A 20,908-nucleotide genomic window follows, 5' to 3' on the forward strand; every position below is an offset into this window, starting at 1 on the left:
ACTAATAATTAATAATAATAATAACTAATAATAACTAGTAGTGACTAATAACTCATTAGCCCTGAGTTTTTAGCAGCCTCTCTTTACTCGATCTTCTCAGCAGTATTGTGTTGGAGGCTTTTTCAGGGTCAGGGGAATGAGACCCATCATTGTTACTGTATTTGGCATATTGAATACGCCACAGAGAGCTTGTCAGGCTCTGCTGTGTGGGCATTATGCTCTCGGTACCTTGCCTGGTTCTCTGAGAGGGAGAACTATGCTACAAACAAATAAAATAAGCAGTCGGTACTCTTGGGTGTGGCAGTATCACTTAAGTGATAAGTGACACACACACACACACACACACACACACACACACACACACACATATATATATATATATATATAGAGAGAGAGAGAGAGAGAGAGAGAGAGAAATAACATAGCACTTACTCCTGGCTCTGCACTCAGGAATTACTCCTGGCAGTGCTCAGGGGCCATATGGGTTGCTGGGAATCAAACCCGGGTCAGCCATGTGCAAGGCAAACACCCTCCCCACTCTGCTATTGCTCCAGCCCCAGGTACCAGAAATAATAAAAAATAAATAAATAAAAGGGAATTCAGCGGCATCAAAGAATGGGAACAATGACCTAGAAATATCTTCATCTACATCTGAACTTTTCAGGCTGCTCAAGGAAGATTTCAAAGTAACAATCTGTATGACGTTTAATAAAAAAGAAAACAATAAAGGAAGATTTCATTTAAAAGTTTGAAGAAAAGTTGATGGGAAAGACGAATAAAACTCAGGCAGGCAGAAAATGAGAGCTAAAGGGGAGAGTTGCTCATCTAAATAACTCAGCAACAGGGCCTAAAAGTAGGAAGGAAAAGGTCAATGTTTGTATCAGTGTTATTGAGGGCAAGGTCTGTGACATCATCAGGAAAGAGGAAATGGCTTTAGAAATAAAGAAGTGAATTACACCTAAAGGACTTATGGAATAATATCAAGAGGAGCAACTTGCACATCACAAGAATTCCAGAAAGAGAAGAAAAAGGGAAAGGGAAAGAATTACTGGTGGAAGAAATAACAGTTGAGAATTTACCCAAGTTGACAAGAGAGACATGTGCACTGATTCAAGAAGCACAAAGAGGGACTGGAGCAATAGCACAGCGGGTAGGGTGTTTGCCTTGCATGCAGCCGACCCGGGTTTGATTCCCAGCATCCCATATGGTCCCCTGAACACAGCCAGGGATGATTCCTGAGTGGAGAACCAGGAGCAAGCCCTGTACATCGCCAGGTGTGGCCCAAAAAGGGAAAAAAAAAAAAACAAGAAGCACAAAGAACTCCAGATAAAATAATTCCAAAAAGAAGAACACCAAGGCACATTGTAATCAAAATGAAGAGAGGGAGAGAGACAAAGAGACAGAGACAGAGAGACAGAGAGAGAGAGAGCCAGAGAGAGACAGACAGAGAGAGAGAGAGAGAGAGAGAGAGAGAGAGAGAGAGAGAGAGAGGGAGGGAGGGAGGGAGAGAGAGAGGAGAAACTCCTAAAAGAAATCAGGAAGAAGTACAAGAGACTGTCCATGGAACTCATATAACACTTATTGAATGAAACTAAACAAGCAAGAAGAGAATAGCACTGTATTTTCAAACCATAGTGCACAAAAATAGAGGGAGGCTGGGAGTGGGGGGTGGGGTCTTAGGCGATGGTGGGAGGGAAATGGAGGACATTGGTGGTGGGAAATGTACACTGATGGAGATTGTTGATCATTGTATGACTGAAACCTAATCATGAACAACTTTGTAATGGTCTATCTCACAGATGTTCAGTAATTTTTTTAAAAAGGTAATGTAGAATTCATGCCACTTTCATTTGTCTTAATCAGTGGCTGAATAAATAGCAGTATTCCTATATTTAAAAATCCATTATCCATGCTCTACAATCTCAAAAAAAGCTCTTGATCCTTGATCTCATTTTATCCCTATTAGCTCCGTCCTGATTTGTAATCCACTTCTCTCTAGCTTAGACTTCAAACCACCATTTTCTACCATGTTCTTACCAGTAGATTTAATGTTCCCCCCAACCCCCATTATCTTTCAGAACCAAACCTGATGTTTCTGCAGCCAGAGCAGTCTAGTAATCTTCAGTGTTAACCTAGTCTAGTATGACATCTAATATCCCACTCAGAGAAAGAGAAACAAGGTGAAAACCTGTCAACTTCCGTAATGATGACTTGGAGAAATCTATTGTTCTAGAATTCCCACATGGATATTTGTGCTGCACTTGACTTACCAGAAAGCTGAATTTTGAAGACCCATCATCACCATGAAGCCCTTCATCTTTTTCCTCTCTCTCGTAACATTCTGAGAAACATAGTAGGTGAATGGGGAAAAGTAAATAATGCAAAAGAAAATGGAAATGTCAGTCATGATTCCGTCTTGACTAATGAAGGAGTGTAGCTTCATGGTTTTCCCAGTGATAGACATCAATTGCTCCATCACTGAGTGATTTGTTGTGACCTGTAGAAAGACACAAATGAATGTGTTTGCAAAATTATCATAGGTTTATCTGATCTTGTAGGATAACATTGGTTTGTCCTTTCTGCCTTGCCACAGGGAGCTTAATTTTATTGGGCTACTCCCATCACAGTGCTCCCATTCCTCTGTGTTTATTTGTTACTTCTTTCTTTGTGCTCTGTTGACTTGTAAATATTGTTTTTCTCTTCTCTTTAAGTCCTTTGCCTAGTTAATTCAGAGCAATGTCCTTTTTGTATGGACACAAGAAGACAGTTAATGCTATGCTTTTGTATCTTGAGAGTTAATTGACTCCAGATGATATTCACCTCCAGGACATCTGTTCTCTTGCCCTAAGCCTCAGTTGCCCTTACTTCCTAGCTCCCCAAAAGCAGTGTCCTGACGAGAGACTGGATGGACCCAGGGCAAGCTGTGAGCTATGTGCTACCCTGGCATTGAAATGGGCTTAGCCAAAGTGCCATAATGCTTAACTATAAGTTAAGAGCATGGTCATAGACAAATGCTGTCATGATCCCAAAAGTACTAACTAGATTCAGACACTGCTAGGGTTAGGAATGAGTAATCTAGCCTGAGCACTGTAGTCTGAGTCTGTGGCAAGATGTTCCCAGGAACAAGCTCAATGTATCTCTTACTGTGTCCAAAATAACTAATACTAAGAAGTAGAATTAAGATGTTAATTAAGTTATTGGACTAAGAAGAAGAGAACACTCCTAGGTGGTATTTCTGCCCTTGAGCCTGATGGACAGTCAGGATGGGCTTTCTTATGTTAATTTTGCTGCCTGACTGGGTGTTGCATCTACCCAAAGTGCTGGGGAGTTTGAGAGAGAGAGGAGAGAGTTGGAGGGAGATGAGAGAGAGAGCAGGGCAGCAAGATGGAGTGCAAAGAGACTCGCAAGGGGGACAGAAGGGGAAGATGTAGAAGAAGCAAACAGGAGCAGGGTCTCCGCTGAGATGTGACCCGAGTGGCTGCACATGTGCGACCCCCTCCGTTGCTGGAGGGCCATGATCCTGGAGGCCAGCTAAACTACTTTTGGTACCAGCAGCTTCTTGCAGAAATGTCTCTAGACTGTGAACTAAACCGCGGCCCCATGCTGCCCCAGGAGGGGAAAGGTTTTTCTCTCTCCGCTTTTCCTTTCCGGGGGAGGTGGGGGGGAAAGGCGTGGCGACTGCCATCTTATAAGGACCACTAAAGAGAGGTCCAAGCTTGCAACGATGCAATTTCTGGCAGAAATTTCCCTGGACTTAGTTACTAAAATACTAAAGTACAGAAATCCAAAACGGCATGGCTGCAACAGACCTCCTATCTCTTCATTCTCAGCAATGGAAAACAATTGATCAAATGCTTCCTTTTCAGCAGGTCTGATTTTGGGGAGAGGAAACTCCAAACAATAATAGTGAGCTTTTTGTGGAAATATCGAATGTAATCAAAGTAAAGAGAAAGTAAAGTGAAAATTATCAGCTACACAGGGGGTGGGTGGGAGAGGAAGTAGACTGGGGTTCTTGGTGGTGGAACATGTGAAGGGATGGGTGTTCCACTATTGTATAACTGAGACTTAAGCCTGAAAGCTTTGTAACTTTCCACATGGCGATTAAAAAAAAATGAAAAAAACAAAGCATACAGGAGCAGGCACGGGGAGAGATGAGAGCCCAGCATGGAGAGATGGGCGGGAGAGACAGGAGAAGAAGGGAATGAGGGGCAGCGTGAGACCAGAATGGGGGGCTCAGAGAGACTGGAACAGGCAGGTGGGGAGAATAGAATAAACGGCAACAGATCATCAACCAGCTTGACCCTCGTTTCCTCCTTCATCCACCCATGACCTGGGCCACCCGGGCTGGGGGAGCTGCCCAAGACCACCCAAACAGGGCCAGGTGGTGAGGGGAAGGGCTGCCAGGGGATTATACATAATCTGATGTTAACTCTGTTTACTTCTATGTTCTGTACTGATAGATTTGGAGTAAATTTTTGACCAGTCCTCAATAGATACAATATGTTTTATTATCTTGCCACCTAACGTGCCCCGCAATATCCGCTTCATACGCCTCTATGACCTTCTATCCTTAGCCCCCCCCCCCCCGATCTTAAACTCCACGTTTCTGTTTTGTTTTGGTCTTTAATCGACTTTTTATTTAGTTAATAGAGATTTGCAATGCTTTAAATGTTTATATGCTTTAAGGATACAGTGTTACTATATTTACTATACCACACCTGCCGCCAAGGTTTCAATATCCCTCCTCCTTATTCTATTAGAAGATTGATTCCACGCTTTCAGTGCATTTCCCATACCCCTTGGTAATCTCAACTTTCATGGGCAACGTCTATGGATTTTTTTTTAAGTGTTGGTCATATTCTGCTCTCTTGTCAAGTTTAAGTTCTACTTATTTTTTATTTACTTTGCTTTTAGGGCCACCCCTGGTCGTGTACAGGGCTTACTCCTGGTTTGGCGCTCAGGGGTCACTCCTGGCACAGTTTGGGAGACCATAGAGGGGGCCAAGCATTGAACCCACGAAGGCTGAATGCAGGGCAAAGGTACTACCTGCTATACTATTGCTTTGGCCCCTCAGGTTTAAGTTTTAAATGTCACCGGGTGTGGGAGGAATACGTAATGAAACTTGTGGCTCTATGCTTTGCAGTTTGGACTGATGGTGCTTTGAGGGACCATGCGGTGCAGGGAATCTGAGCTGGGTCCCCTGCCTACAATGCACGCACTCCACCTGCTGAGTTATTTTTCCGGACCTTAACTGTCATTTCAGTTAGGTATTGGTCTGTAGGTTGACCTTGTGACCACTCACTACTTTCGGATAGCACAGCGGGTAGGGTGTTTACCTTGCATGAGGCCAACCCGGGTTTGATTCCTCCGTCCCTCTCGGAGAGCCCGGCAAGCTACCAAGAGTATCCCCCCTCCCCCCGCCATGGCAGAGCCTGGCAAGCTACCCGGGGCACATTTGATATGCCAAAAACAGTCACAACAAGTCTCACCATGGAGATGTTACTGGTGCCCGCTCGAGCAAATCGATGAACAATGGGACGACAGTGCTACAGTGCTATTGTTCTGTAGGCTGAGAAGGTTTGTTTGTTTTCTTCCTGGGATTTTATAACTCCGCAATAGCTCACTTTTTGTATTCTAATAATTTTCTCTTCATGTATCTGGTACTCTGACAAGAATGAATCCTCAGAGGAGAACATTTCTCTTCTGTTTTTGAGTTCCCCAGAGCAAAAAGCAACTTATGTGAGCTTTGTTGTAAAGAAACCAGTAGGTGGAAAAATAAGAGTCTACCATTCAGATTTCTTCCATGACACAATCCCTGGCTTTAATGCCGTGAATTTGCATCGGACACGAGTTTGCACAGGCCGTTTCATACTAACCTCTATTATGGCAGCATTAATCGCAGCTTGAAGAGATATAAAGCCTTTATTCCAGAATTCTGATACTCCACAATCAGCAGCTTCGACAGAATTATAACAATGAGCTTTAATAAAAGAAGGAAAATACAACTGTCATGGCTTATTCCAGTCTGATCACAGCAAACTTAATGTTACAATGTTCCAAAGTTCCAAACGTTCTTATTTTCACCGAAAGCCTATGAAAACACTGCTAAATAAAAATTCTGATAATGATTCTCAAAACTTGATTGGCCAAACACTTCTGGGGGAAAATCCCACATGAAATAATCTTGCCTGTTGAGACTTTATTACACTGCCCTCTTCACCAATTAAGAATTTCGTTAAACTCTTCCCCCTTCTGATTTTGAAAACAACATATTTTTAAATTTTCAGAGAGTTATCAGCATATTAGACGGATGAAGAAATGCTGGAAGTTTGGGTGAAATAACTTGTGTTTAAATTGCGTCGATCAGAAGATCCCTTTGTGTGTGTGTAGGGGGGGGGAAACATACTTGAAGTCTACTAGCATATTTGTAAAATTGTATTTGTGTCTCCTAAATTAAGTTTTATTGTTTGTTTGGGAATCACACCTGGGGATGCACAGGATTCAAACCCGAAACTCCTGATTGCAAAGCCTGTGTTTAGTTCATTGAACCATCTCTCTGGACCTTTACGTTTTATTCTTTTTTTCACAATAGTGATCTTCTTGCTCAGAATTTTTCCCACTCAAGTAAATTATTAGCTGCTATTAGCAAAGTGGGTAGGGTGTTTGCCTTGTACTTGGCCACTCTGGGTTCGGTTTCTCCGCCCCTCTCAGAGAGCAAGCTACCGAGAGTATCCCGCCCACACGGCAAAGCCCGGCAAGCTACTCGTGGCGTATTCGATGTGCCAAAAACAGTAACAACAAGACTCACAATGGAGACGTTACTGGTGCTCGCTCGAGCAAATCAATGAGCAATGGGGTGACAGTGATACAGTGATACAGTGATGATCTATTTATTACTTAGTTATTGCATTGTTTACAAACAATGCATCCTGGGCTGGAGAGAAGTGTAGAGGGTAGGGTGCGTGTCTAGCATGCAGCTGACTCCTGTTTGACCCCCCACACCCCAGATGGCTCCCACCAAGCATCACTAGAAGTAATTCGTGAGTTCAGAACCAGGAGTCACCCCTGAGTTTCACCAGGTGTGACCTCCCCCCCACCAAATTTTAATGTATTTTCAAAATTTTAAATTCCACTGGGTTTGATTCCCAGCATCCCATATGGTCTCCTGAGCACTGCCAGGAGTAATTCCTGAGTGCATGAGCCAGGGAGTAATCCCTGTGCATTGCCTATGTGACCCAAAAGGAAAACAAATAAATCAACAAATAACTTCCAAATAAAATTTGTTTTACTAAAAAAAAAAAAGTATTCCTCACTGGTAAAGCATGTACCTTGCATGTTTGAGACCCTGGGGCTCAATCTCTGGAGAGAGCAACAACAAAAAAGATGGTGATGATTAAAAATTAAAAATAAGCAAGCTACCGAGAGTATCCTGCCCTCATAGCAGAGCCTGGCAAGCTCCCCATGGCGTATTCAATATACCAAAACAGTAACAAGTCTCACAATGGAGATGTTACTGGTGCCCACTTGAACAAATCGATGAACAATGGGAGGGCAATGTGACAATGTGACTGGGAAAGATGCTTTGTTTGTTTTCTTGACTTTCAGTTCAGGTGTCTTGTCTTCTCACATCTGTAAATTGGTATTCAGAGATATTTTATCTTGTGGCTTGTGTTGGGGTACCTATTCTTTTTTCCTGGGCAGTAATAATCTCTGTTGATGGATATCTCATTGTCTGATGAAACCTGGATCACTCTACATTTACAACTGGGGTTTCCCAGCCTAGGCAGATGAGATGTTAGAGCCCCAAACTCAAGAAATAGGATGGGAGCTACAAATTCTCAAAGGGCAATATTCCTTTTTTTATCCAGAGACCAGGATATGGCAAGCAAATTTTCTTTAATTCTTTGCTGAGAAGGGATTATTTTCTTGTCTTATTTTTCCACTGAGTATATGGCCTCTCTGGGTTCCAAATTAACGCAGAAATCTGACCTTATACAAGACCAGAATCTTGTATAAGACCCAAACCTTAAGTAACTGAAATTGGAAAAATTTACAGCATAATAATAATCTATTCTGATTTGATGCTCTTTTCTTTTGAATCCTGGGGAACTTTCCTTATTTTATCCTAAGCTCACACAAACACTTAAACAAAAGTTTGTTTTATTTTATTCATAGATTTTATTTTCCTTTAAAAATAATATAGTGCAATTTACATGTGTATGCATATGGTGCATATATATGTGTATATAAATATTTATATTGACAACCAGACTTAGTGACCATTTGACATAATACGTACCCCAAATAAACATATATGTTAAAATGTGTTCATTGATCTGTTGACATCATATTGCTATAGGAATTTTTTTTTAATTTGCTATATTACCATCTATTTCCATAGGTTTTGTTAAACTTGAAACAGTAGAATTACCTGTATGGTCACTGTGTTCCTTCTTTGTGGGAATTCTGTAGCCCAGTAAAAATTTCAGGTGATAATGAAATGTGTTAGTGAAGATGACTCTTATTACTTCCTCCATATGAGCTTCTGTGAATTCTTCAATACTCTTTTCATCAGGATGTCCCAAGATTTCATTATCTGCCACCACAAGAAAAGAAAAAAGTTGTTAGTAAATTACCAGGAAACCAAATCCAGGATGCCCTATCCTAATTGCTTTAACTAGAATTTTTTATGGAAATACAATGAAATTAAGGAGTATTTGAGTAAATCATGTGAGTAAAGATTGAGGGTGACATTTCTAAAGTACTAGCTAGATACTATCAGAAGAAAGAAGATGAATCATTTTATCCTCATATATTATAATTATTGAAGAAGTTTTAATTACAGGTAGAATATCAGGCAGATTAAAATATTTTACATGGGACATTTGCATTATAATAAATAAATCTACAGTGGTAGTTAAAAATGAACGTTTACTTTGACATTTGAATATGAGTTTATTCATAGAGCACTTCTGAGCAACATTAGCTCATCAGATCACACTGCATGGGTGTGAGACAAGGCTGTGTCTCCAGTGATCTCTACAGAAAAAGCAAGTACACCTTGGTTCAGACCATCTGTGTCCAAATCCTGCCCCAGTCATTTACTCAGGAAACTTTTCAACTTAAAAAAAATTATTTATTTATTAATTAGTGAACCACCATGAGGGTACAGTAACATATTGACACATTTTCATACTTGTGTTTCCCTCATACAATGTTCGAGCACCCCTCCCTCTACCAGTGTCCATTCTCCACCACCAGTGAACCCAGTATCCTTCCCACCTCCCAATCCCATCCCCCCTCCCCCCACACCCCCTTCCCTGTCTCTGTGGCAGGGCATTCCCTTATGTTCTCTCTCTCTCTCCTTTTGGATGTTGTGGTCCGCAGTAGGGATACTGAGTGGCCATCGTGTTCAATCTGTAGTCTACTTTCAGCCCGCATCCCCCCTCCCGAGCAGGTTCTCCAACCAGAGCTTACTTGATATTCCCTTCTGTTTTGTTTTTTTAACCCTGCCTAAGATGCTCAGGGGGGTTACTCCTAGCTCTGCACTCTGGAATTACTTCTGGTGGAGCTTACCCCAGATCAAACCCAGGTCTAGACGGCCAGGGATAGAACCCAGGTCGGCTGCATGCAAGGCAAAAATGGTCTACCCACTGTACTATTGCTCTGGTCCCAAAGTGTATATATTTAAATCAAAATTAGATGCTGATTATATTGGAGAGAAATAAGTGTATCACTTCACTTTCATTAACAATCTTGAGGCTATTTGACATGCTAAAATCATAATGAAAAATTTAAAAATTAACAATGTGGACATCCCAAAAATAATCCCTCTTTTCTTCAGATAGTATGCTTAATGACACATAGATACTCTGTTATGACTAAAAGGATGAAAATGAATACAAGAAATAGGGTGGTAGTGGAATAGGAAGACAGCACGCATTTTGATAAGATTATTTTGTGTTCTAGAAACTAACCCATAAGTCTGAGTGGCCATAAGTAAATTACTTCACTCTTAGTGTCCAGTTTCCCTATGTGTAAAATAGACTTAATATCTACCATGAAGAGTATAGAATTATTAATAGGGTACAGATAAATGGAGATGAACATTTAAATTGCAGACTAATACTCTACTTACAATAAAATGTTAAATGTAATGTGATAACATTAATGATTATGATAATTGCAACTGTCTTGCTTTTAAAGAAAACAATTTGCTTCTGGCAATGATGAACATAATTCAAAATCTTTGCACACGGGAGCCATTTAATGGATACTAAGGTCACAATTGCATGTGATTTAAAAATCAGGAAATTCTGATGCACACATCTGTGGCATTGTATGTGCAGGAGGACATCTGTGAAACAGATATAGCGACATGTTGCAGGATAGAGTGGGAGACTGGAATCCAGGTGCACAGTTGAGATCAGTTTATGATCTTGAAAAAGATGGATTCAGTGTTCGCAGGCAAATGCATGGTGCAGAGTTATTGTTCAGATAAGGGAGGATGTGATGATGTGAGAATTGGTGAGACACTATGGGAAGCAAGATTGGAATGGTAAGATTCCAAATAGCCCAGTGCTGAATGCAGGCAACAAGAAAAGATGGGCATTTAGACATTGAATTAATGTAAGGGATCAGAATTCTAGCATAATTAATGATTTTCTGGGTTGGAGTGAAATTCTGCACATAGGCTAACAAACAGAAAAAGCATGGCACAGACTTTTAGTGACTAGATGAGTGAAAGCCTTAGTTTCCCTTTAAGTTGGGGAATTATTGTACTTAATATTAATATCTAGTATCTTGTGGGAAATCATGGCACTTAATATTTAGATCTAATATTTTTTAAATCACTTAAATTTTTCTCTAAAGAGATAAACTTTAAATACCACAAAATCCAGCTTGCTCATAAAATATTAATTTTATTCCACAGCTTAAAAATTATATTGGATAATACTAATCTCATAGTGATGAACATTCAATTTATTGAGAGATAATTGGCATTTATACACAGTACATGTTTAAGGTATACAGTATAATGATTTGACTTACGTATGTCATAAAAGCTTAGTTCATATCATTATGTCCTACAGATGCAAGGAAAAGAAAGAAAAAAGCCTTTTGTCCTTTTCTGAGAACTTTTAAGATTAAATCTCTTAACAGTTTTCATATGCATCATCTACCTGTATTAGCATAGTCATAAGGTTGTACATTACCTTCCTACTGTGTATGTATTTTATTACTTGAAGTTTATAATTTTCATTACTTTCTTCCTATTTTCTTTTGACAACTTTCTTATAATCCCACCCATCTCCTGCACCCATCCTTATAAAATGTGGAATTTCATGGTATTTCAGTATCGTCACAAAATGACACAAATTCCAAATAACTCTTAAATTATAGCTCAACCTACATTCATGAGGTTCTCTTCACAGATTCCCCCTTTGATGTAGTTATTCACACTTGTCAAAAGCAATTGCTATGAACTGCCCTACAATTCATTTAGGATTCTGTCTCTTTTCTACTCACATCATGGGACATAGTTCTCAGGATGACAAAGGACCATAGCCAGTGGGCAATGACAATGCCCCATCTTCTCTCCACTCAGATTGGTTCTTAATGAATAAAAAAATAAAGTCAAAGTAGGCTTTTTGCCCCATTGGGTGAAATTTCTGAATTTTCTTCTTCTTTTTCTTTTTGGTGGGGGGATATTGGGCCACACCATTGCTTTCCTGGAGCAAGCAGAAGATACCATTGGGCTATACTAGCACTTGACAGGGACGAATGGAGATGATACTGGTGCCCGCTCGAGCACATCGAAGATCAACGGGATGACAAGGGATACAAGTGACAAGGCTGCATGAAAGCAAGGACATGTATCCTACTGGCTATGCTATCGCTCTGACCCTCCTGAATCATTTTCTGCTATTTTGAAGCCTATATTTCTTTCCCTGCAGTTGTTTCTGTAACTGGCTCGAATCTACAAACACTGATGATCAGCTCTGTGAAGGGAGAGCCAGCCTTCGAATGATGTCAGCTCACAATATTACAAATCTGACAAGTGAAGGCATATTCCTTCCTTTATTGCTGATCCCTCTAGCTAGACGTGCATTCTGGGTAATATTTTTCTTCAACAAGACAAGGCCAAGTTGAACGGGCATTCTCTCACTCTTGACTGACACAGTAATGAAAAGTAGGGTCTTGCTAATCTTATCTTAATAGAGTCCTAGTGAGACTGAGAGTTGGTTGCAAAAGTCCAGCCACATAATTTGTTAATGTCCTGTTCTCTTGTCTCTGCAATTGTCTGCTGCTCCTTTAAATTTAGACAGTAGTTACAGCAGTGATCTTGATTGCAGCAATGATTTTCTTATTTTCTTTGATAAGTGCCCTAACATTGAAGGGTGAAAATTTGAAACCCGGAATACTTGTGGATGGAATATTCAGATATTGTAAGACAATAGTATAATTCATAATGCACTGGTAATGAAATATTGGGACATCCTGATGAAGAATGTATTGAAAAATTCACAGAAGCTCACATGGAGGATATAGTAAGAGTCATCTTTACTAACACATTTCATTATCACCTGAATTTTTTACTGGGCTACAGGATTCCCTTAAAGGAGGAACACAGTGACCATACAGGTGATTCTACTTTTTCAATTTTATCAGTCATCACCATCATCATCCCGTTGATCATTGAATTTCTCGAGCGGTCTCAGTAACGTCTCCATTAGTCCTAGCCCTGACATTTTAGAAACCTTTCTTTACTTGTCCTTCCAGATGGTGCCACACTGGAGGCTCTTTCAGGGTCAGAGGAATGAGACCCAGCATTGTTACTGGGTTTGGCATATGAATATGCCTTGGGCAGTTTGCCAGGCTCTCCCATGTGGGCAGGAAACTCTCAGTAGCCTACTGGTTCTTCTAGAGGGAGAACTAGGCTATAAGATGTCTCGAGGCCGCTTTGTGGCAAGTTCTGGGAGCTTGTTTTAAGTCTCTGGATGTTGGCCATTGATGGGATTACAGGGTGCCAGGGAAGTCTCTGGGTGTGACCACCTAGCTATTGGAAAATGGGAAATCTGGGCGGAAAAGGCCCAGTCCCGATCTAAGCAGGCGTGGAGGTCTCAGCCTCGGGTCCCACACAGACAGTCTCTGGCCCACGTGCCTGGCTGTCTTCCCCGGGCCCCTCGGAGGGGATGGGCTCCCGCTTCCCTCCCAGCCCTGAGCAGAGCTCCTGCAGCCAAAGACCTCCGGAGCCTTAGCCACAGCCATGCTCAAGTCCCCTCTCCATACTTTCGGACGAGCCTCACGCATGAAGGTACCAGCAGAGGAACCCAGGTGTGTGGGACCCGGGGCTGAGACCTCTAATTTTATCAAAAGCTATGGAAATAGATGGTAATAGAAGGTGAGGATTAAATTTCTCTAATAAAATTCAGAAAAGAATTTTTCTGTGATAGTCACACCATATTAAAGCTTATCTATTTCTTTCTTTCTTTCTTTCTTTCTTTCTTTCTTTCTTTCTTTCTTTCTTTCTTTCTTTCTTTCTTTCTTTCTTTCTTTCTTTCTTTCTTTCTTTCTTTCTTTCTTTTTTTTGCTTTTTGGGTCACACCCAACAATGCACAGGGGTTACTCCTGGCTCATGCACTCAGAAATTACTCCTGGCAGTGCTCGGGGGATCATATGGGATGCTGGGAATCGAACCTGGGTCAGCTGCATGCAAGGCAAATGCCCTATCGGCTGTGCTATCGCTCCAGCCCCTTGTCTATTTATTTCTAATAATAATGCTCTTACTGCTATATGTCCCTCTTAGAGAACCTGGCAAGCTACCAAGAGTTTATTGCCTGCACAGGGGAGCCTGGCAAGCTCCCTGTGGTGTATTCATACCCCAAATTCAGTAACAAATGTATACATACCTCTCGGAGAGCCCAGCAAGCTACTGAGAGTATCCTGCCCACACAGGCAAAGCCTGGCAAGCTACCCGTGGCGTATTCGATATGTCAAAAACATCGCATCTCACATAATCTAGAATAGGGGCAATGGCGTGGTTTATCCAGTGAAATGTCATTCAAATGCATTTCCAGCGCTCAAAAAAAAAACCAACTATTGACATCAAAATTTCCTTTTAGGATGCTAGAAGACTCACCTTTCATGAATGAGGCGGAAGCTACTTTGCCCATTATCTGTTGGGTTGTATTGGTGACAGGTGTATATGCAATAGTAAATGTAGAGTCTCTAAATGAGTCTACCCGTCCCAGGTCCAAGACAGGCAGTGAAGAAAAATCTTCAATAAAATGGCTCATGTTATGGATGTACATACAAAATAGAAGAAATAATGAGTTCGACCATTCCTACAAAGTCCAAGAGAAGGAATGACCATAAGTATTATTTCAAATTAGTTACCCACAATCATTCATCTATAAAGTTTGTCTCCTTTACTTTTCTAAATTTCAACTTATATAGTAAGAATTGTCTCAAATATGAAAAGCACAAAATGCGGTTATGAGGTATTCAAATGTATTGACTTGCAACACCAGCCTGAAACAGTGGTTTTCACCATTTATTTATAATAATTATGTTTACTATATCAACTTTTGTACATCAGTATTGACTTATGTAATGCTTCATGATCAAGGAATATCAGAAAAAACACCAACTTTTTTTTTACTGAACAGTGGGAGATTTCTGCAGTCTAATGTCAAACAGTGGATGGGTTTAAGAACCTCTGGCTTGGGGCTGGGTGCGGTAGGTGGAGCCTTGCCTGGCACATGAGGACCTAGCTTCAATCCCAGTGCTACACTGCCACAGTGCTACGGTGTTCTGGGATCACTCCTGGCTGTGGTTGGGAGACCATATCAGGAATGGAAATTGAACTCGAGTTGGCCACTTGCAAGGCAAGTATCCTACCTGTTGTGCTAATGCTCTGACCCCCTCAAGGTACCACGGCTTACCCAGGATTTTTGTTCTATGGCACCATTACAAGTGCAAATGATAACTTTATTCATAGCACTGATACTTTTGAGGGTTTTCTTTGTTTGCTTTTAGTTTTCACTATTTATGAAGGTATATTAAAATTTTTTTAAAAATTTATTTTGTCCTGAGGGGCCAGTGCTTTCTCATGACTTTGCCCTCATGAATTCTTTCTGGCAGAGTTTGGGGCCCCATGTGGGGTGCCAAGATCTAACCCAGATAAGCTGTGTGCAAGGCTTGCACTTAGCAAGACCTTGCTATCTACCTGGTCAAAAATTGTTCATTTTTGAAAAATTGTATTTATCTTTTTATTCATTTTTATAGGTTTGGAAGCACATCTGTCTTTTGCACTCAGGGATCACTTCCGGCAGTGCCCAGGGGTCTATGTGTGGTGCCAGGGATGAGACTTGGCTGAACTACATGGATGACAAGTGTATTACCTGCTGTATTACACTTGGACCCCACCACCACCCTATAAATGTCACATTTAAAAAAGAAAAGATCTATTACTTGTTCCTGAAGGTCATGTACCCTATCTTCAGAAAACTGGTATCTCAATCAGAGTATTTATGGTTGAGAATATTGATTTAAAAGTGTGACTATTAAGAGGTCTATAAGATCAGTTTTAGTGTTTTCACTAAAATGAGGCACATTTTCACTAAAATGAGATGCATCTCACTTTAAATGAGATGCATTCAGATATATTTTTTAGTGTGAGGAATAAGTTGACTTATTGTATAAAGATGTGGCTTTTCAATTTTTTTTAGAAGATATAAACAAAGTCTCATTTCCAATCAAGAAAAATACACTTTCCTCCCCAAAACACGGAGTGACACTGATGCTAAATCATACCATCAAATGTTCTCTTTTCATTCTCCAGACTTTAAGAAGATTCTTGCATAATAAAGCCCAAGTTTGTCGACACACACTTATCTCCCTTTTGTTCATTTTCTCCTGATGAATTAGAAAGGAAAAACAAGACAATAAAATAAACATATAGGTCTCAATGGGAAGAAGCACTTCTGCAAACAACAACAAAAAAAATAGGCTGGTAATTGTTGTGCTCCAAAAAATGTGCTTAGAGTCTGCACCCCAACTTAGGTATTTTATTTTTCCTTGACTCCTCCCTCTTTTACCACTTTCAACCTCCATCTTTTTGTTTGCTATAATTCTGCACTCTGACTATTCTTTTTCTGCACACAAAGTCAATTTATTACCTCTCAGTTTCAGCTTTATACTTCGGAGCCTTTATCACTGTATCACTGTCACTGTCATCTCGTTGTTCATGTATTTGCTCGAGTGGGCACCAGTAACGTCTCCATTCATCCCAGCCCTGAGATTTTAGCAGCCTCTCCTTACTCGTCTTTCTCAATGATTGGAGGCTCTTTCAGGGTCAGGGGAATGAGACCTGTTATTGTTACTGTATTTGGCATATTGAATACACCACAGGGAGCTTGCCAGGCTCTGCTGTGCGGGTGGGATACCCTCAGTAGCTTGATGGGCTCTCCAAGAGGTACGGAGAATATACATCAGAGAATACAAACAAGTATGTTAAAATGAAACACATGTGTCCTGCTTTAGGTACATCAGTGGGCTAGACTATCAGAGGTCTTGTGAGAGCTCTGTTTTATATAGTCTCTGGATCTTGGCCCTCTCTGGAGATGTTACTGGTGCCTGCTTGAGCAAATCGATGAGCAACAGATGACAGTGATAGTGACAGTGATATATATATGCACATATATATGTGTGTGTGTGTGTGTGTGTGTGTGTGTGTGTGTATCACGATCACGAAATCCCGTTAATAACCGATTTCTCGGGCTGGCTCAGTAACCTCTCATTTCGTCCTTTCCCTGAGATCTTAAAAGTCTATCTTGACTTGGCCCTCCTAAAGACGTCGCACTGGGGGCTCTTTCAGGGTGAGGGGAATCAGATCCAACTTGTTACTGGATTTTGCATATGAATACACCATGGGAAGCTTGCAAGGCTGTCCCATGTGGGCAGGAAACTCTCAGAAGATTGCCAGTTTTTCTCAGAGGGAGAAGTAGGCTACAAGACATCGCGCGGCTGTGCGCTTCTGAGAGCTTGCTTTTAAGTCTCTCTCTGGATGTTGGCCGTTAATGGGGTTACACACACCTGGGTTCCTCTGCCGGTACCTTCATGCATGAGGCCTGTCCGAACATGTGGAAAGGGGCCTCGAGCATGTCTGTAGCTAAGTTCCGGTGGTCTTCGGCTGCTGGGAGCTCTGCTGGGGTGGGGAGGGAAGCTGGAACCCATCGTATATATATATATATATATATATATATATATATATATATATATATATAGTACTGTAGCAAAACAGTAACAACAAGTCTCACAAAGAGACTTTACTGGTGCCTGCTCGAGCAAATCAATGAGCAACGGATGACAATGTTACAGTGCAGTGCTATTGTTTCTTTACTGCTTGTCTCCTGAAATTCTTTTCTGTGAGAAAGGCAAAGGACCCAGAAGGAAAGTCTAGGACTGACTTTCCTTTCCTCCAAAGAGCAATTTCCTCGCTTCAATTTGGAGCCCAAAGATTCCCAAGGAATCGGGTGGTGGGGAGCAACTCCCATGCCATGCAGAATAAGTGGACATCAGGTGCAGCTTGACGGCTGCCTAGTGGGCTGGCGGGACTTGAGGTCCGTGCAGCCTGAAGCTCATCACAAGTGTTGTCAGTCCTAGACTTCCCAAGGTGGCAGGGGTGGAACAGGAGAACACGCAGATTTCTTTCTAGCGACTTCTGTCTCCCTCCTCTCCGTTTCACATTAGTCAGCGGGGCACCCCACTGGTATCGACCCTATACTTGCATGCTATTGAGTTGATCAAAATTTCTTTCTCCCTCTCCATGAGGAAGCCATGATATAAGCTACCGAGAGTATCTCGCCCGCATGGCAACGGCAGAGCCTGGCAAGCTACCCGTGGCGTATTTGATGTACCAAAAACAGTAACAACAAGTCTCACATGGAGACGTTACTGGTGCCCATTCAAGCAAATCAATGAGCAACGGGATGACAGTGACAGTGTCAGTGACAGTGACAGAGGGGAGTTGAAGGATGGATATTTCACTTGAGTTCGGCTTGGGTCAGTTTGAGGAAGAAGTAGAACAGAGGTGCTTTGACTTGTGTGAAGGCGATTCAGTCTGAAAACATACGTAGACTATACCTAACAATGTCTGCAGAGAGCAGTCGAATCCCTCCACAGATCCTGTGCCAGCAGCAGAGAGCAGGAGCGCAGTAGATACACGTTGGTAAAGGCAGAGTCAGTTTTAGCAAATTCCCCCTTGGAGCAGTGAGATTGTGTAGGAGGGGCTGAGGGAGGAGGTGATGGGGGGAGAGAATTAGGAAGGGGGATTTGGACACATCTTTTTGTTTTGCATCAGGGACTTCCAAATACCTTTCCTAAGGAAACGTCTATGTGCGGAATAATAGCACTGGTTGGCATTGCCCTAATCCATAATACTCCAAATTTGCCCCAGTGCGTCTTTTCTGAAAAGATGACTCAAGTGCTCTTCAAAAGGTCTCTCTTAAGGAAGAAGTAGAAAAAAAGTAAAGAAATTCAGGAGCAGTCATCAGTTTTCTAGGAAGCGTGCCAGGGTCAGGACCGGGAAGAATAGGTCAAGGCTTTGGACCCTGAAGACAGAACCCTGAGGGCTGTCAGTTGGCTCTTGACGCTACAGTCCTGGGACAAATGGTCTCCTCCCTCTGTGGATGGATTCGCTGGGAAGCTCTTCATTGCCAGCGATGCTCCCCAAATGACAAGGAGTGGTCGCATCCTACTCATACTGCAAGATGAAGCTGAAGACCATGCTTTTCCCTTTTCTCCAATTTTATATAGGCATTGTGGTTTACAATATTGATAAGGACAGGGTTTCATACACAAAAAAAGCCACTCCAGTGGGAATATTGACTGGTCCAGACTTTTGGGAGAAAATATGGACATGTCTCAAAAACACAAACAAAGAAACAAACAAAAAAAACCCAAAAAACCCAGAATACTCCCTCACCTCCCCCCTCCCAAAAAATAACCCCTAGGAATTTATCTGCCATCACTATCACTGTCACTGTCATCCTGTTGCTCATTGATTTGTTTGAGCGGGCACCAGTAATGTCTCTCATTGAGAGACTTATTGTTACTGTTTTTGGCATATCCAATACGCACGGGTAGCTTGCCAGGCTCTGCCTCGAGGGCTGGATACCCTCGGTAGCTTGCCGGGCTCTCCGAGAGGGGCGGAGGAATCGAACTTGTGTCGACTGCGTGAAAGGCAAACGCCCAACCGCTGTGCTATCGCTCCAGACCTGGCCTGGATCTTCCATAAGACTGTTATTTCTGGGGCTCTAGTGATAGTACAGTGGGACGGTGTTTGCCTTGCATGTGGTAGACCCAAGTTTGATTCCCGAGGATCTCAATATGGTTCCCAAGCACCGCCAGGAGCAATTCCTGAGTCAGAGCCAAGAGTAACTGCTGAGCATCGCCAGGGGTGACCCAAAAAAGCCAAAACAAAACAGAAAAAAAAACTCCCAAAGAAAAATAAAGACCGTGCTATTTCCTAGAAATTAAACTCAGGTAAGCTGTGCTGGGCTCAATCCCAATGAGAGACGGAGCCAAGGCTGCAGCAAGAGCATTGCCGTCATTCCATAATCTACGCCGGGTGGGGATAACGAGACAGGGCAGGGAATCTAGGCTGAAGAAGATTGAGCAGATGGGTCAGGCAGCCCATGGAACGGTAGCAGCAAAGGCAGGACAGAAAAATCTCTTCCAGTGAAGAGAGAACTGCCTGATGGTTAGGAAAGGGACTTTTTAACTTCACCAGGGGTTTACAAGACTAATAAGGTCTCCCCAAAACTTGGGTGCCCACTTAACTTCTTGCACAGGGTTACATAGCCACCCAAGGTTGGAAACGGAACAAAGGAAGGTAGAAATGTAAATAACAAGCCTCTGGGATTCTGGGTATCTTCCTAACATACAAGTCTCTCGGGCTCTAGGGTTTCCAGCACGGAAGGGGTTAAAGTTGACAGTTAATTCTCAGAATCAAAGGAATGAAAACTACAGGACTTTAGGGTTAACCGCAGGGAGCTAGGCAACTGGGGTTGGGGGTGGCAGAGGGTTAGACAGAGAATACAGAAACAGATACTATAGTAGCACTGTAGCTACTATTGTAAATCCCATTGTTCATGGATTTGCTCAAGGGGGCACCAGTAACATCTCCATTGTGAGACTTGTTACTGTTTTTGGTAATCAAATACGCCACAGGGAGCTTGCCAGGCTCTGCCGTGCGGGCGGGACACTCTCGGTAGCTTGCCGGGCTCTCTGAGAGGGACGGAGGAACCGGGTTGGCAGCGTGCAACGCAAACGCCCTACCTGCTGTGCTATCGCTCCAGCCCAGATACTATAGTACTGGTTGGAAAATTAAAACAAGCTACACATTTTGCAACAGGTTACACGTTTTGACTTCATTCAGGTTTTCCACAAGATTCGGGTTTTTCACATTTCCCTTACAGTTTTCCCCTATCAGGGGGATGAGGGTATTCTCAGATGAGGGTTTGGCCAGAGGATTGCCTGTAGGTGGTTCCTCATTCAGAGAATCAGGTAAAAGCTCTGTGTGCAGAGCCGTGCAGGAAGGGAAACTGAATGATCTCCCCATGGACTTGGCCGTTGCCCAGGGCAGCCCAGAATGTGCCTTGTCCCTTAAATTTTCAGTTATAATGGATGGGGTTTCCGGTGTTACCTTTCAATTTGCATATGTTCTGTATTCATAGCAGATAGGTTCAATTTGTAACTACTCAGATTTTTCACTGCTAATGGTAATGCTGATGTTGCAATTTGTATTTCTTAAGTCACATGTGGGCGGGAGCAATAGCACAGTGGGTAGGGTGTTTGCCTTGCAGGCAGCTGACCTGGGTTGATTCTTCCGTCCCTCTCG

At 42.1% G+C, this 20,908-nt stretch overlaps 1 protein-coding gene across 1 annotated transcript in view; it reads right to left on the reverse strand.

Moving 5' to 3' along the window:
- LOC101541813 (ABC-type organic anion transporter ABCA8) overlaps positions 1 to 15,915 on the reverse strand; it is a 75,840-nt gene extending 59,925 nt beyond the window's left edge. Inside the window, exons 1-5 of the mRNA XM_055132272.1 lie at positions 15,820 to 15,915; positions 14,144 to 14,348; positions 8,432 to 8,596; positions 5,877 to 5,980; positions 2,271 to 2,497 (exon numbers count right to left, since the gene is read on the reverse strand). Coding sequence (XP_054988247.1) covers positions 2,271 to 2,497; positions 5,877 to 5,980; positions 8,432 to 8,596; positions 14,144 to 14,348; positions 15,820 to 15,915 — 797 coding nt within the window. The remainder of the gene's footprint in view (positions 1 to 2,270; positions 2,498 to 5,876; positions 5,981 to 8,431; positions 8,597 to 14,143; positions 14,349 to 15,819) is intronic.
- Between the last annotated feature and the right edge of the window lie 4,993 nt (positions 15,916 to 20,908).

Source organism: Sorex araneus, chromosome 3 (assembly GCF_027595985.1).
Source record: "Sorex araneus isolate mSorAra2 chromosome 3, mSorAra2.pri, whole genome shotgun sequence".
Lineage (NCBI taxonomy): Eukaryota > Metazoa > Chordata > Mammalia > Eulipotyphla > Soricidae > Sorex > Sorex araneus.